The 17,916-nt window shown below is 41.5% G+C and overlaps 1 protein-coding gene across 1 annotated transcript; it reads right to left on the bottom strand.

Moving 5' to 3' along the window:
* Positions 1 to 10,497: 10,497 nt before the first annotated feature.
* LOC149401580 (U-box domain-containing protein 33-like) lies at positions 10,498 to 15,840 on the bottom strand. The gene is made up of 10 exons (XM_089611677.1): positions 15,718 to 15,840; positions 14,851 to 15,266; positions 14,357 to 14,478; positions 14,159 to 14,280; positions 13,640 to 13,744; positions 13,053 to 13,512; positions 12,770 to 12,907; positions 12,145 to 12,672; positions 10,946 to 11,698; positions 10,498 to 10,861 (listed from the first exon to the last, which is right to left on the bottom strand). Exons 2-10 carry the CDS (start codon positions 15,089 to 15,091, stop codon positions 10,679 to 10,681), a joined length of 2,652 nt encoding a protein of 883 aa, XP_089467803.1. The 5' UTR covers positions 15,092 to 15,266; positions 15,718 to 15,840; the 3' UTR covers positions 10,498 to 10,678.
* Between the last annotated feature and the right edge of the window lie 2,076 nt (positions 15,841 to 17,916).

Raw genomic sequence — 17,916 nt, 5'->3', positions numbered from 1 at the left:
CAAACGCTAAATCAGCTTTTGTTACCAGCAACAACTGTTTTATAAACAATTTACCAAACACCTGCCAGTTTAAGAAAAAAAAAAATAAAAGCACATTTTTTTAAAAAACAAAGCTATGCCAAACGATGCCTTGTGACCACGAAATCCGTGGGACTTACGCAGCTCTATTTCATGCAAGTAGTTTTTAGGCCCTAAGTCCTAGTAACCAAATAAGTTAGCTTAGCAGTGGGTATAGCTTTTCCGGAATGATATGCACTGTCTGAAAACCATAGCGGACAGCGAGAACGAGGTGGACTCGATGGTGAAGACTTGACACCTTCATGACATTATCTCGCTTGTCATCTCTGAGGCTTTGACCATAAATTCAATAGTACATCCCTCGATACACTTCTCAAGATTGAAACTTAACTTAGAGAGGATAGGTTTGTGTTGAATATAATAATTGTTTGGGTTTAGGCATATTAACAAAATAGCATTTGGCTCAACTGAATGACTTACTGTTTCATTGAATGAATTAAAAATACAAGCAACTGAGTTTATATACTCAGCTGAGTGAAAAAGGGAAAACAAGAAATACAGAGGACGCATAATGAAAACGACATTGTGTATTAAAAGAAGAGTGAGTGTCATTTTAATGAGAAACGACTAATTCACTCCAATAGCCCCCCGCAAACGCAGAGTGGAAAGCTCTTCAACTCAAAGTTTGGAGCGCAAGTCAGGGAAACAAAGACTAGAGATAGCTTTAGTGAGAACATCGGCAGCTTGGTCGAGGGAAGGAACATGGCGGACCTCAACCTGACATCGGAGGACCTTGACACGAACAAAGTAGAGATCAATCTCGACGTGTTTCGTGCGCGCGTGAAGCACCGGGTTAGCAGCGAGCTGAACCGTGCTAAGATTGTCACACCAGAGAACAGGACGAGGAAGGGACTGATGACCCAGCTCACCAAGCAGAGATTGAAGCCAAGTAACTTCAGAGACAAGACTAGCGAGAGCACGAAGCTCCGCCTCAGCACATGAGCGAGAGATCGTGTGTTGCTTGCGTGAGGACCAAGCTGTTGGAATCGATCTAGGGTTTAAGAAAAAGTTTAACGCTTCGGTAAGCGGTGGAATTTTAAAAATTTTCTTTTTCAAGTAAAACGTTTTTACTAACCTAGACAAAGAGCAAGCACATGTAAATAAAAACTAATACGAGCTTTAAAGATTACTAACCTTCTTAGAAGCTTGAACGTTGAGAAGCTTTTGGAAAATGTTGCAACGTTCGTCTCCCTGCAACACGTCTCTCTTCCTTTCCTCGTTAACTCGAGCAACCACGAAAGTTTCTATCACTAAATCACTCAAGATAAAAGGAGTTAGTGTGTGGGCACTTTTAAACACTACGACTTAAGAACGAGTCTTGAAGTCGAAGAGCTAAACACTAGGTCAAATGAGAACCTAGGTGCCAAAACCAAAAACCGAAATTGAATAGAGAGAGAGGAGAGGGGCGGCCAAGGTTCTAGAGAGAGAGTCTCTCAAATCTCTAAAACTTGGATGAATGAAATGTGAAGAATAAGGCTCCTATTTATAGGAGAGGTCCCACCTTCAATAAGGTAGTTTCCTCTTCTATAGAATATCACATATTCATGAGCCAATTTCCTTTTCTTCTCCCTATTTCACACGGCCAAAGAGGATCCAAGATATCCTTGTATTTGTTTCCTCTTTTATTTAGCTTCCCTTTGACTCTACTTGGCCGAAATTCCCTATGCCTTGTATAGGAAATTTGTTTCCTCTTTTTCTTTTGGCAAGTATCTAAATACATTTATGCACAAAATATTCTCTATTTCTCTTGGATAATAGGCGCCCAACATCATTCTAGAAAGGCCTTCTAGAAGCTTTTCCATTTGTTCATGACAATATGAAAAAAGCCCATTAAGAATTTTCAATAAAATTCTTATGAAATGAGATTAATCCACAAGGCCTAATAAAACTAATATTGGCCGAGTGATGTATGTCATCAAATGACCATGTCAAAAAAATTTATTGACATTCATTGCATCCTATGTCTCAAAAGACAAAAATACCCTTTTGACAATTTTCATAAAACTTGTCTAGTTTTTGTTTTGACTTAGCTTCTAGTTTAACTATTCCTACTCGATGTGATTCGTGACAGTGACCTCATGGATCCAAATGAACAAAGCTTGAGCTAAACACTTGGACTCAAAAGTTCACAAACCCTTTCCAAGTTTAGCTTAATGTCAACTGACTCCACTAAAGAGCTGACACTGAAAATCTCTCGGTTCAAATGAATTTATTTTCTACTCAAGAATTCAACCAAATTATGATGAGCGGATCCACTGAATATTATCTATGTTTACCCTTCATGAATATCATCAGCTAGTCGGGATTTATGAAATTACCATTTTACCCTTCTAGCTGTTATTTCCTCAACTCCTTTGTCGCTTGTGAATAACTTAGAAACAATGTATTGACGAGGAGCTAACAAGTCACATTGTTTCATCCAAAAGAGTCAAGACTCAATTTGGACACTGGCTAGTTCATTTATTCACATTCCAAGGAACAAAGCATGAGGTGATATACATTGCATTTCAGCAATCTTGTACATGAATTCCATATCTATGAGAACTTCACAAAGTTACTCATGACATTCTCACAACTTAGTACTTCACCAATAGGCCTTGTTTGGAATCACATAGTGAGTCCGAACTCTGACTTTCTCAAATGAGAATACGTAAGGTGTGAAATGGCATGTCTCATTTCAGGATTAAGGTAAGCACGACGCAATTCATACGTAGTGACTTCGAGACATAAGAGGTTAAATGGTTTGTTCTTATCTTGTCTCTAGAAGTGCACTGGTCAATTCAGTACCTTCGGAAGATACCTAAAAGAACTATAGAGTCTCCAACTCTCAATGCCCCATAACCAGACATCATAGATTCTCCTAACAATCATACTGAGGTCAATAGTCCTTTGACCCTTAGATTGCGAATGAATCGTTTTAAGCAAACTACGAAGAGTTTGTTCATGCAAATCTACATTTGTATCTTCGTAACTTGTTTAGTTTGTTTATGGACTAAAGACTAATGTTTTATCATAAAGCTTCAAACAGACAAGGAGGAATGAATGAACATTTCAACTTTTTATTAATGAATAAGCAAGAGTCTTCATGAGACTTTATTACATCAAATGTACAAAATAAAGACTACAACTCTTCTTGTGGGCACCATTGACAACACAAGCAACCAGATTAGACCCCAAGTACACACAAAACCCCGTCGTAGACTTTCGATCGTCATGATCAGACGCCCAATCCGCATCACTAAACCCAGCGAGAGAGATGGACGACGGTTGTTGGCAGTGAATGTGGAGACCAAACTCAATTGTCCCAGCAATGTAGCGTAGGATACGCTTCACAGCCTTCCAATGAGCCTCCCATGGAGTCTGCATAAACTGACAGAATTTGTTCACTGCAAAAGAGAGCTCAGGACGAGTGATCGTCAGGTATTGCAAGGCACCAACAACACTTCTGTGGAGGTGAGGATCAGTCATAAGATCATTGCTGTGCGCAGTAACTTTCTCGCCAGATGTCATCGGAGAAGCAATGGCCTTTGCATATTGCATGTTGACACGAGCCAGGAGATCAACAGCATATTTCTTTTGAGAGAGGAAAAGGGCAGTCTCCACATGATGCACATGTATGCCCAGAAAGTAGTCAAACTGACCCAGGTCCTTCAAAGCGAATTGAGCATGAAGATGACGGACCAGGGAATCAAGGCTAGTAGAGCAGCTGCTGATGATTAGGATGTCATCCACATACACCAGAACATACTAAGTCAGACATGGGGAAATCTTGACAAAGAGAGACCGGTCCGACTTGGTACATGTGAAACCAGACAACACAAGAACACGTTGTAGCTTTTCAAACCAAGCCTCGGAGCCTGTTTGAGTCCATATAAGGATTTGTGAAGTTTACACACCAGGTTTGGCTTAGACACATCGGTAAATCCCTCTGGCTGCTGGAGGTAAATGTCTTCCTTGAGGTCCCCATTCAGGAAAGCATTGCTAACATCCAATTGACGAACCAACCACCCCTTGGACATGGCTAAGCTGAGAACGACTCGGATAGTTGTCTGCTTAACAACCGGGCTAAAAGTTTCGGAAGTCAAAGCCGGCCACTTGCTTGAAGCCTTTAGCAACAAACCTAGCCTTCTGTTTGTTCAAGGTGTCATCTGAGTTTTCTTTGAGTTTGAAGACCCATTTTGACCCAATAGCCTTCCGATCAGGTGGTAGAGGCACGAGACTCCAGGTCTTGTTTCTCATAAGTGCAAGGATTTCGGCTTGCATGGCCTGTTTCCATGGTTCAGAAAGTAGAGCATCAGAGACACTTGCAGGTTCTTTGCTGGCCATGTAGACACGCGGCTTGACCACACCTGCTTTCCCACGAGTGAGCATTGGATGATCATTCTGAATAGGAAGAGATGAGGGAATTGGCTGTGGGGAAGTCGAGCTGGAAGTGGTTTCTGAGAGAGACTGGGATGGTAATGAGTGAGATATAGGAGGAGATGGTGGAGGAATTAGACCAGGGCCGTGGAAGATAGGTGTGGGAATGAGATTCTGTGGAGCAGGTGTTGAAGAGGATGGAGAAGGATCAGGAAACATGTGCGTATAGGGAAACACATGTTCATTGAATATCACATCACGGGAGATGAACACCCTTCCAGTTGAGTCCAGGCATTTGTATCCCTTGTGGTTCAAACTGTAGCCTAGAAATAGGCAAGGTTTGGAACAGAAATCTAGTTTGTGAGCGTTGAACGGTCCAGTTCCAAAAATATGCTTGTGTTTGCGTTCAGCCACACCATTCTGTTGATGGCTGTGTGGATAGGAATTCCTGTGGACAATGCCTTCAGTCGTAAGAAATCCTGTGAATGGTCGATACTCACCACCCCAGTCCGATCGGACAGCCAGGATTTTGGCCCCTAATTGCAGCTCAGCATGTCTTTGGAACAGCTTGAACGTGTCAAGAGATTCTGACTTTTTTCTTAAGAGATAAATCACGTGTAGCGAGAGTAAGCATCAATGAAGTGAATATAATATCTGTAGCCACTAGCAGAGGGGCAGGTTGATGGACCCCATAGGTCAGTATGCACGAGCTCAAGAGGTTTGGTATAGACAGTCTGGGACGATTGAAACGACAATTTGTGGATCTTGCCAAGACAGCAAGCGTGACACACAGAAAAAGACTTTTTATTGCAGTTTTGGAGGTTACACGATTGAAGTACAGCCTTTACAACTGGTTCAGATGCATGAGCTAGCCTATTGTGCCACAAAGTGAAAAATGGAACTACATGATTTTGATGAGTACTCGAAGTAGTGGAGTTCATAGTAAGCGAATTGACACTAGACAAATGTGCAGTAAATGAAGACATCGACTGAGAGGAGTAGGGGAGATTTGAAGACGACAAGGACTTGGTATTTAGCTTGAGTTGAGAGTTCTCGAAGACATAGAGACCATTATGAAGTTTTCCTTGCAGCAGAATAGCCCTAGAGACCTGATCCTTGACAAAACAGACAGTTGGGAAAAATTCAAAATAAACATTATTATCTGCTGTAAACTTAGACACACTAAGAAGATTTTTGGAAATTTGTGGCACATGTAAGAGTTTATCTAAGAATAGAGGCTTATGGTGTGTTTGTGACAGAACTTGAGAATGACCAATTCTAGAGATTTTAAGGCCCATACCGTTTCCGAGGAGTACTTTCTCTGAGCCAGTGAATTCAGTTCCATGAGCCAAGTTTTCTTCTGAAGACCCGATGTGATGTGTGGCACCGGAGTCTGGATACCAATTGGAGTCTACAACAGTCTCCGGTGTTGCCAACATTGCAGCTGGTGACCATTATTGTAGAGGAAAGTCATAGGCTGAATCGGAGCCACAATTGTATGGGACATCACTCATCTGATCATCTCCAAATTCAGCCAAGTGACCTTGAATTTCTTGAGGCTGATGAGGTAGCTGTGGAGGTAGAATGACTCATCATAGAGATAGTAACATTGCATCACGACATGGCCAGTCTTACCACACAGCTGACATTGAACTCGACCACGCCCAGTGGAGCCACGTCCACGGCTCAGTTGTAATGCATAACCTCGGCCAGAATTATAGTGAGAGTTCTGATACGTGTGTGGCGTAGTGTTGAAGTTACCTCGACCAGCGAATTGTGGATTAAAGCTTCACGATGAAAAATTTCGACGAGAAGGTTGAGAGTAGCTTGAGCCGCGACCATAACTAGATCCTCGACCTCTGTTCCAGCCGAAGTTTGAGTACTGAGAGAGGTTAGCCGTTGGTGTTTCAGATTGAGATTGATGCTTTTTCTCAATTCTGCATTCTTGAGTTAGCAGAAGAGATTCAATCTCAGCTACCGAGAGAGGCTCAGATCGTGTATCCATGTTCATGATGAAGTTCTCATATTAGGCAAGCCACTGTAGATGCATTCGATGTGTTCTTTGGCTTTCATAGTTTCACCTACCATGGAGAGTAGATCGATCAAGTTACGTATCTTGAGGAGATAGTCATTGATTGACATAGATCATTTCTTGATTCCACTCAATTTAGTCTTGAATTGAGATATCTTCGCTCGGATCTGAGACGCGAAGTAGATTTGCAAGGTGCTCCAGATATGAGCAAATGTATCACACGCAACCAGTCGTGAGAGCACGCCGTCGCTAATTGAGGCCATTAGCCACGAAATGATGAGTTGATCTTGCCGATCCCAGCTTACAAACGCTGGATTGACAATTCTGGCTTTGCGATTCCTTTCCGTCGTGAATTCCGATGGAGGAACAACCTCCGATGAGAGAAATTTCTGCAAGTTGTGATCATGCAAGGTTGCTTGAACTTGCTTTCTCCAGATGATGTAATTGTTCGCGTCAAGCTTAGACGAAATCGGATGAGAAAATGAAATGAATTGTTGAGCAGCTTGATTGTCCATGGTGATCGAAGAAGACGAAGATCAGCGATTTGGAGAAAAAGAGAAGTGGATCGGAGAAGACGAAGATCTCCGATCGGAGCTAGAAGGAAGAGAGCTCTGATACCATATTAACAAAATAGTGTTTGGCTCAACTGAATGAATTACTGTTTCATTGAATGAATTGAAAATATGTGCAACTGAATTTATATACTCAGCTGAGCGAAAGAGGGAAAACAAGAAATACAGAAGACGCATAATGAAAACGACATTGTGTATTAAAAGAAGAGTGAGTGTCGTTTTGATGAGAAGTGACTAAGTCACTCCAATAAGGCACTGAAGAAGCTGTACAGCCAGATTCTCTACTCTTATGTAATGGGCACTTAATCCATGTCTCTCAGCGTGTGTGCTTGAGTTGAGACACAGTGAGTTCATGCATTTCAAACCGATGATGAGACTTGTTTAAATTGTTTTAATGTTGTTTGTTGCTTAATTGTGGAGGATTTTAAACAAATTTTGTGGTGTTGATTGCCGAGTTCTGGAGATTTTAGAATGATAATATGATGTTGTATCATTATAAATTTTGAAAGATATGAGAAGCGTTGAATTGTTGAGATACGCAACAAATCTTAGTTTTAAATTAGCAATTTCTGAGAACTTGGAACTCCTTTTTTCATTTCAATCATCTCTGTGAGTATATGCTCTGCAATTTCTTTAGTAATTAATTTAATGCTTAATATTAATTGGTGCAGGGGATGATTACATTGTTTGGTTCGCATTGCCGTTGAGGAATTTGGGTCGCTGAGAGGAGCCATAGTTCACCAAGTTCACGATGCTCTGTGAGTCCATCTACATGTTTGAATCATTGGTGCTCAGAACTCTTGATTTTTTTTATCATTGTCGTTTATAGTCTCTAATTAATGATGACATTCTCCAACTCTGAATCTTTATTGTTGTTGATTGATTAATGTCATAGCGCTCTTGAAGCATAGCTAGATATTCTCAGCAGAACAATCGGCTCGATATTTTATTTTCATGTTGCTCATTAGGGATTTCGTCTATTCTCTTGTTAGAATTCGATTGTTTTACACACGATTCAATTTCCAGGTTTGCGATTTGGAGAATTGTTTCCTATTCTGTTTCTTGGTGCTCTTTCATAAATTCTAGGTGAAGAATTGATTGCTTTCGTTGGGAGATTGTTTTGATTTGCATACATACACACATGCATTTAAGAACTGATGCCTTTCTTTTTCTGAAAATAATAAGTTGTCACGCTAATAAAAAAAATCTACCACTGACTATATAATGCTAAAAAATCACTAATGCCGAATATTGATTAAATATCTAGATGTGCAGAACAGTGTGTGACATTTTGGAACGTCTAATAATATTATTTCCATTTCATATTAGAACTGTTTTCTCATTTTAAGCTTCATTTTATGAATGCGCCACGAAAGTAAAACGTCTTGATGGTCTAGAATGCACTGATAGTGTGACGATTGTTGATGCTTCAAAGACTTAGTAAGAATGCTGTTTTTCTCTAACCCATGTATTGCATAATTAATTATAACCCATGCATTATAGAAGTGTATATGTATGGTAATGTTGTCTATACTTGTCTTCTGGTCTTTTTGTAAGGGGTATTTTCCAGTTATTTGTTTGAAGTTCTTTTTGTCTGTGACAGATGCAATTATTTTCTATGCTTGATGAGGATTAAGGATGGTTTATGTATTTTTGGCTCGAACATTTTTAAGCTCTCGTGTTCTTATTTATTTTTCAGTTTCTTGTTTTGATTTCATGGGATTCTACAACCGCCCTTGTGAAATATTTGTCCTCCAAAACCGAAAACAAAACCATGCATCTATTTGCTTTTTGTCAGAAATTGTGATATAATTAATTCTGTATGAATTCTTTGTAATATATATTTATATTTTGAACTTGTTTGACTTTGACTTTCTTTTATGTTTATAGTTCTATTACACAAAATAATATGATCATCTTAGAATTGAGTTGACAACAATAATTATATGACAACTAGCTAGCTAGCTAGCTAGCTAGCTAGCGTGCGTGCGTGCATAAAAGAAGATTTTGTAATATTGCCAATGGGTACGATACAATTTAAAATATTAATCCATCAGTATACCATTTAATCAATTTTATAAAAGAAAAAAGAAAGAAAAATATAATATCTATTATAAAAAGCGATTTATTGAATAAGTATCGGGGGGCGAGCTTGCGATGTGTTTCGTTCTTGGATTGTCGGGGTCACGCTTCCGCTGGTCTCGAGGGAGTTGCGAATGCTTGCTTTCTCTTGAGAGTCCGTTCGATTGGTGATATTTTCTTTACGTCTTCTTTGTTGTGTTGGTCTCGTCGTACTCTTCTCTTTGCCTTTTTGTCGTCCTCGACGAGCTTGTCTCCTCCTTGTCTTCTCTTTGTCTTCTTAGCCGTCCTCGTCGGACTTGTCTCCACTATGTCTTCGTCTTTCACCTAAACAAAGTAGTGAAGATGAGCTAAAGGGGCGCGTATAGTTTTTTTTCCGTCGCGCTCTCCGACGCTCAACATTAGCTCTATTTTGAGTACGGGAGTATGTGTTTTGTGCTGCTTTGAGGGAAAAGGAAATAAAGAATTAATTTGGTAGCCTTTTGTATCTCTAGATTGAGTTCTCCTTCACTAAGTGAATAATTTATAGGAGTTTTGTACATTGTTTCTTGGGCCTCAAGACTCATTGAGGTTGTTTGTTGGAGTTGGTCGAAAAAAATCTCTTGGTGAAGTCGAGATGCTTGTTTGAGGGATCGAGAATCTCTTTGAGGGTTAAGAATTTTTTTGGAGGATCAAGAATCTTTTGAGTGGACCGAGAATCTCTTGATGAGGCCGAAAATTTCTTTGTGGGGTCTGAGCCATGTTTGTTTCTTTGAGGCATGATTTATGATTTTTTTTGTTGAAAGGATGTTGTTTACTCTTCGGCAATGTGAGGACATAACAACATCAATTAAGGTTTATTTTATGACCAATATCCTATTATTATAAAGATCGATCTCAGAATATATAAATAAAAATTACAGGGTTTAGTTTTAGTAGTATAAAGAGAACAGACTATCAGTCAAGAAGAAGATATAAAATCTACAACGAATTTATAAGCGCGTTTTGTTAAAGGAGATCACTTTTTTGTGTTCACCGCCATTTTTTAATTGAAAACCTGTCTTCGATTAAGCAAATACTAAAAAAAATATGTGGTTTTTTTAGTAACGAATCTTTTTGTTATACATCCAATCTGTATTTAGCTGAATCGTTATTTGCCCACGTAATTAACAAAATTTGAAGTCGTTACCACGCTTTTTTCCTTCTTTTCAAAGGAGAAATATTTTGATCTGTAATTCATGAATACCCATTATGCAAAATAGGCTTTTATTTATTCTTTGGACAAAAGTTTCACAAGGCGTCTTTGAGCGCTCTAAATATGATAAAATTCAACTAGAAGATGTATTCATGAACTAACACTATTTAGAAGGATTATTTTACGAAAGTCTCCTTTCAAACTAAAGAAAATAACCATATTGATGGCACAAACGAAATCCTCACTTCTTTGTTCAAGGTAAAGAGTCCATTACATATAGTCCACTTCTTTGTTTAATACCATAAAGTCCACTGTAGTATGTACAAAAATGCATTTGAGATATAGAAAAATACAAAGAAAGGCAAGAAAGAGTAGAGGAATGGATCAGCGCTGTTGAAGCCACTCTTGAATGGCGGAGCGGAGAGCGTGGTTGGGGACGAGATCTCGGTGGTCGAGCTTCAGACTCGTCATCGGAGATGTCTCGTGGCCGCTGTCGAGCCACCCTCTGACTGCCTCCGCTTCGTACGTGAAACCGTCCGCCGCCACGTGCGGGTCCTGCATCACCTCCTGCAGAAACACCAATTGAAAGTCAAAGTGGAATAGAAGAGAGGATGGGAATGATACAGAAATGGGTAGTGAGAAATGGGAAACCTGGAAGATGGGGCAGATGAAATAGGGAGGGGGTTGAAAGTGGGGTCCGGAAGCAAGGCGGAAGGAGGAGGAGCCGCCGGAGGAAGCCCTCATGGGCTCGAGCACCCGCCAGACGTCGGAGCCGAGATCAGCGCGGTCCCTTCGGCTCATCTCGCAGCACCTGAGAGCCAGGCGGGCCAACTGCTCTGCCTGAACAAACGGCCAGTCTCCGGCCACCGGGTCCAATATCTTCATCAGCCTTCCCTGCTCCAACGCGCATTGCACCTCCTTGGTTATCCCGACAGCCGGCTTCCCCGTCAGCAGCCGAAGCACTATGATCCCGAAGGAATACACGTCCGATTTCGACGTCAGCTCCCCCGTCGACAGGAACTCCGGGTCCATGTACGCGAATGTGCCTTTCGGGTTCGTCCTGCAACACAGCGTCCTGCCGTCCTCGCTCGATAACAGCCGGCAGATCCCGAAATCGCTCAGCTTGCTTACGAAGTTGCCGTCGAGGAGGACGTTGCCCGGCTTCAGGTCTCCGTGCACGATGCTGTGCGGCTTGCTTGAGTGAAGGAAGATGAGGACGGAACAGAGCTCCGAAGCGATGCGGATGCGAGTCTGCCACGATAACGGGGAAGTATTGTCCCTGCAACTCAGTCGGTCCTCCAGACTCCCGTTTGGTAGGTACTCGTACACGAGAGCCCACGCTTCTGGACAAGCTCCGATGAGTGTCACCAGATTTGGGTGTCTCAACTTACTCAGAACATCCACCTGAAAAGGAAAGAAAATAAAAAACAGTTCTTGCACTTATCAGCTATCATGTCATAATTACTTCTAAAACTTTATTAGGTTTTACAAATTTTTCTATGCACAATCTTTACTGTATTAGGTACATGCTAGACCGGGATTAGTAGTATTTCACGTTCTTGGTTTATGAACATGAGGTCTTGGGCTCAGCATTTCTAAAAGCACCCAGTTAGTTATCTCCTAATTAGGCAGGAGATATAAATATGGACTAATGATTATTATGATATTTTTTTGGTCCTTTTGGTAATTATTATTTATTATTACGGTTGGCTTTATATTTTAGTGTCTGTAGACTTATTTTGGAGATTGAGACTTGAAGGCCGATATGGTGCAAAACATCAATTCAGTTACAGTAACAAGATTGTTTATCATCCCAGGTCCTACCAGAGAAGAAATATTAACGAAAATACCTCCTGCTGAAATTCTGCGGGACCCTGCATGCTATGAGCATTTAGCATCTTTATAGCGACCTGTGTGTGACGCAAGAGACCTTTATAGATGCTTCCGTACCCTCCTTCTCCAACCTTCAACGAAGGGTCGAAGCGACTCGTTGCTTCTTCGATCTCCGAGAATGAGAACTCAGAGAAGAATCGAGGCACGTTCGAGCTTGAACCCTCTCCGTGCTCTTTCCGCAGCTCCTCGGCTTCTCTCAGTGCGTTATCGCGCTCGACCTGCAACTCCTCTCGTTCCTTCTTGTAGTTCTGCAGGAGCTCGACGGCAGAGAAGAACTTCTGCTCCAAATCCTTCAGATTCTCGTCGGCCTCTGTAATTTGCCTCTCCAACATCGATGCCTGAGTTTGGGCCGCGCGGAGCTCCTCCATCACTTCATCTTGCTGCCTCTTCATCCTATTGAGCTCGTCTGTTTCCACGGCCAGAGCTTCCTCGATCTCTTTTCTGTGTTTCAACTCTTCTCTGTATAGGAATTCTGATGCCTTAGCCTGAAAATGTCGAGTGACACTCACGAATGGGCCTACTTCATATATAACTGAACAATCAATATGATTAAGAGGTCTTTCAAGTATAGAAGAGGCTTACCCAACGTATAGCATCGATAGCGTCTTTTTCAGCTTTCCCTCGTCTGACGGCCTCGTCAAACGCTTCTCTCTTAGCACTTTCAGCCTCAGCAAATGCATGTTCAACATGATCATAGAGAGAGTCATCTACGCTGCCATCCTGATAAAATGTTAAAGCAATCGTGTACTTAGTTAAGAAAAATAAAAATATAGAAAATGGCTTATATACTGTGGTGGGTTTAAAAGGACATGTAGCATTAATCTTTCAAACCCTTGTATCCAAATCCATATTTATGGGAACATACCAAAACACTAGGAGGAGATGAATGCGTAAAGTCATCTTTGGAATGTGGAAGAGAAATTATCTCCGAGCTAGTTTCACGTCTTATATTACTCATATACGGAACCAAAGCTACATCAGCCGTAGGAGTGGAAGAGCATGTTGAAAAACCCGAACCAATGGATGAGCTCCGGGTCCCTCTTCGTAACGCTACCCATACATCATAATCAGCTCCGTCATCCAACATGTTCCGTGGAGAAGGTAAAAGCCCTTCATCTGTTACACCACAACCAAACTTATCAATATTCGCAGACCTAGCCCGTCGGAGTAAATCTTGAGCTGGCCTAGTATCTGTTGTCTGGCTGTTCGTCCCCAGATTTACAGATAGTGATCTCAGTTGGTTAGTTTGTCCTGTCTCGGTTCTTGGGTTTTGATGCACCAATAAAGGTCTGGCCTCAACATCTGCTCCGTTTGAATCACGCACCCTGATTGATTATTGTATACACAATTGTCATGTTTCATAACATTCCCTGATACGGACCGATAACTAGCTAAATATTTATGGGCTTAATTGACTATGTTAAATATTCAACAAATGAGTTATAATCAAACCTGGTATGGATAAGGTGTCCCTTGCAAGTAAAATGTATATGACAAAAACCAGGTGCTTGCTGGCGTACATAAATGGCTTTCTTCGACCTAAGATCCAGCATTTTCCTACAACGTTGAGGTATTAGTAAGCAACCTCACTATTAACTCAAGGACATAGACTGATAGACACTGTACTAGATATCGATTTAAATCTTATGAAGAAAATAAATGGTGGAGTAGTACCTCCTCTATAAAAAGAAAAATCTTAGAGAACACAAATAGCAAGAGACTTCACATAGTCTTCTTTCAAGAATAGGAAAGATAGACCACTTCACTTTTGTAGGAAAATTATATGCCATTTAATCAATTACTTTATGGACTTTGAGATAGTAAAGGAAAAACTCAAGGCCGGAACAGATAAGCATGCTCTATCAACTATGGCCCATTCCCTATACATATATATATATATATATATATATATATATATATATATATATATATATATAACATTAATAGTGAAGATCTCTTCCAGATTTGTACCTTGAGTAATTCTTGTCTGCGCCAGCACCCATGACAAGCCTCCTGATCTTGAGCTTGGATATGAGTTCAACAATTCCCTTTTCAATAGGGTCCGTCTCAATATGTACTTTCTCCACTTGTATCTAATGCCATAAAAAATTATAATTCAACTTAGAATTATTTCTTTATCGGAAAAAAAGAAAAGAAATAGAACGTTACCCCCGTCTGGCGACAAAGAAAGAGGTACTCGTTTAGAATCTTGTGCATGCTTTGCCGTTCAATTTCCCGGTATGCTCTGACCTCCTGATCTTTCATGGAGCTCGCATGAAACTTTGTTCCCACTGTGAACAAAGACGAGTCGGGGAATCCTTTTTATTAATTGAATGAAAATACGATGACTACAGTCACCAGCAATATATAAAAGGATTATCAGAAATCGATTATCTCAACAAAATCACTGTGCCCTGAGTTCAAAACTAAGCTAACCAAAATATACTCCTGAATCAATTCGTCATCATGACTTTGTAGACCTGTCTCAATAATGACTGTCCACGTTACCACAAGCAGATTCATTGATAAGTTCTGTTTCAGTCTAACTAACACAGAGAGAGAGAGAGAGAGAGAGAGAGAGAGAGAACATACACAGATTTTTAGACACAAACATATCAACAAACAAAGACAAACCACGCAGATCAAAAAGTTTGCGAACTCACTCATGGGTATCATTTGGGCAGGCACGTGAACATGAAGCAAGCAAATCTTCTTCCCTCCTGAATTCTGAATAGCCCATATAAGAGCCGACTTGCTCTCCTTCACATCTTTTCCGACAGCGACAAATATAGTGTCTTCGACTGCGGGCTCCTCCGCGATCTCAGCGCTAGCCATGTGACTCGAGATGTTGGGATACCTAATCCGACCGGCGTGTTGCGCTACCACCGGACTCACCACGGCCATGAATGTCTAGGAAACGACCTCAGAGCCGGAAATTACCTTTTCACCTCAAAACTCTCACCACCATGAAACTCGGCTCTTCAGAACACTGGGTTTCTTAGTTCTACTTCTAAGAGTCTGTCTTCTGCTTTGATTTTCAAGATTCAGATACACAAGGCCTGATCTTGACTCTCTCGCCCTGTTCAATTCGGATAAACAAACAGAAAATCAAAGTCCTGCGCGTATGACCCAAATTAGCAATATCTTCATTCTCCGCTCTCTATTGTATGAAAATAAGAAAGAAATGGAGAATTAGATTAAGATTTTATCTCGTAAAATTCGAACAAACAAACTGCCCAACTAACAAACAGACTGACAGGAAAAATTAATACTGTGTTGACCTTATATACAACGAAAACCTCAAACAAACTCTGACTCGGTGCTGGTCTCGCTCTACACACTCTTCCTAGATTTTCTCTGAACCAAAATTACGATTTTTTTTTTTTTAATCCTTGGTAATTATGTAAATTAAGAGAAGCGATCAGGTCGCGACTTGCGAGTCTTAAAAGGTAAAGTGCTTTCGTGTTGCAAAATTAAAGACTAAACAATAACCAAGAGTAATCATAAAAATATATGAACATACGACACACCGGTGACAAGACAATCAAGCTCTTGAGGTGTGACTTGTAACTGTTTCCATGGCGGGCTTCATTTTCTCTCTCTCTCTCTCTCTCTCTCTCAGTTTGCTTATTAGAGAAGGTTCTGAGAATGAGGAATTTGGGGTCCACTATATTTATACAAAATTATATACTGTAATAAACCAACTTTGGAGACTTCGAACTCCAAAATCTATTTTGGAGTAGCTCTATGCAACGAAAATATAATTTTTATACTATTTACTATTTTAGAATAAATATAAATAATTTATAATCGAATTATTTTTTAACGTCAAATTAAATATTTTTGTATACTTTTTAAGTTCAAACTTTCATATTTATTGTTATTTTTCAACTGCTCACAGTTATTTATTCTCTTTTAAATTATTCAAAATAATTTGTGTTATAACATCATTTTTTCAACAAAACAACACTCCTAATTGAAAAAAATGACAAATACATACCTAAGTACAATATCTAATCTCATTATTAGAAGACTCGGTCCCACAAACAAACAATGCAAGTCCGATTCATAAGGAAAAAGATTAGACAACGTGTAGACCGTAGATCCAAACTATGAGGAACGAACAAAAGTCTAAAGTCGGGACAAGTCTCCATGTAAAGTCCTTGAGTTGGATCCTCAAAACAAACGTTCGAACAAAATCCTCAAGACGAATCCTAAATCGAGTCCTCAAATCGAATCATCCAATAAAACCGCGGTCATCGAACCAAGTTTTCAAGTCAAGCCTTATAGTCAAACCTTCAAAATGAGTCTTCAAGCCACATCAAAGAAAAAAGAATCCTTAAATCAAGTTAAAAACAGCAAAAGAAATGAGACGAGCTATTGGCGCCAAGTTAGCGGCATAGAGTCTTCAACAAATGCCCCACACCACACCGAGCTCCTGGCACTGAGTCACTAGCTGAGAGTCCTCGACCAATGCCTCGCGCCACACCGAGCTCGGCCGAGAGCCCTCAAACAATGTCCGCGCTACATGGAACTCATGGCGCTGAGTCACCGGCCGAGAGTCCCCGGCCAATGCCTCATGCCACGCCAAGCTCATAGCGCCGAGTCACTGGTTGAGAGTTCCTAGCCAATGCCACGTACCATGCCAAGTCCCCGACCTGCCTCACGCCCATGCTGGCGCGCCATGCTGAGTCATCGACTAGGATCTAACTTCACTGTCTTGGGTCGCATCATCGCTTACGTTCTTAGCCTGTCTGTGTCGCACCATGTCTCCCACTCCCACGCCAACCGTTGTGCCATGTCCCAGTCCTCGCGCCTTGCCGGATGCATACTCCACGCCTCACACACTCCGCATGCTAAATTTCGGCCATGCATGCACGCCTCAAACACGCACGATGATGTAACCTCGTGACACGCCTCCATGCCTGGCCCATGCCAGCCTCATGGCAATTCCTTGCTCCTCGATCGCACCCTATCCTCGTAAACGTCTCAGCCTCGCGCCAACGTCACGACATGTGAAACATCGCGCCAATTCTTGTGGCATCTTGGTCATGCCTCGCACCATATTTGTGTCATGCCAACTTGCCAAAGACTCCTAATGTCTTCCCTTGCGGCCAACTCCTAATGTTACTAACTGTTGGGAATTTCGCATCTTGTTGTCGCAGTTTTTCGGACAACGATTTAGGAGTCAAAGGCGGTTAGACCCAAGGCCGGACCAAGTGGTCTCGTCTTGACTCGAGCGTGTCGGACTTGATATCTCAAGTCGTCCCTTAGCTGTTGGTGATGTCTATTTCGTCCAGGCACCTGAAAAGCAAGCAGGAATGTGTGAACTACAAAGGGAAAACAGGGGGGTTTCCCCTGTTTACCTCTCCGACGCTCAACATTAGTAGGGTTGAGGTAGATTGTAGAGGGTTTGAGTGTTTAGAGGTTGATACTTGAGAGAAACGAGCGAGGTATGAGTTCGGCAGCGTTTCAGTACTCAAATTTTGGATTACCTGGACCGGGGGAGGGACCCCGGCACTTATAGGCGACCGAGGGGCATTTTGGGCATCCCATTGGTCGAAGGCCGGCCCTGGGTTGGCCGTGGAGCTGGAGGCCAGCTCTGGGTCATCCATGGAGCTGGAGGCCGGCTCTGGGTCGTCCATGGAGCCGGAGGCCGGCCCTGGGTCAGCCGTGGAGCTGGAGGCCGGCTCTGGGTCGTCCATGGAGCCGGAGGCCGGCCCTGGGTC

Source organism: Urtica dioica, chromosome 4 (assembly GCF_054948205.1).
Source record: "Urtica dioica subsp. dioica isolate 48M chromosome 4, U.dioica_male_clone48M_v1_H2, whole genome shotgun sequence".
In the NCBI taxonomy this organism is placed as follows: domain Eukaryota; kingdom Viridiplantae; phylum Streptophyta; class Magnoliopsida; order Rosales; family Urticaceae; genus Urtica; species Urtica dioica.
This window is presented reverse-complemented; position numbering and strand designations above follow the sequence as displayed.

Bases quoted from the DNA above. Each gene is read 5' to 3' on its own strand.
- LOC149401580 (XM_089611677.1), bottom strand. From the start codon at position 15,091: ATGGCCGTGGTGAGTCCGGTGGTAGCGCAACACGCCGGTCGGATTAGG. The intron at 13,513-13,639 runs GTTTGATTATAA...ATAATCAATCAG, and splicing joins GGACACCTTATCCATACCAG to GGTGCGTGATTCAAACGGAG. The intron at 11,699-12,144 runs GTATTTTCGTTA...TTTCCTTTTCAG, and splicing joins CCGCAGAATTTCAGCAGGAG to GTGGATGTTCTGAGTAAGTT.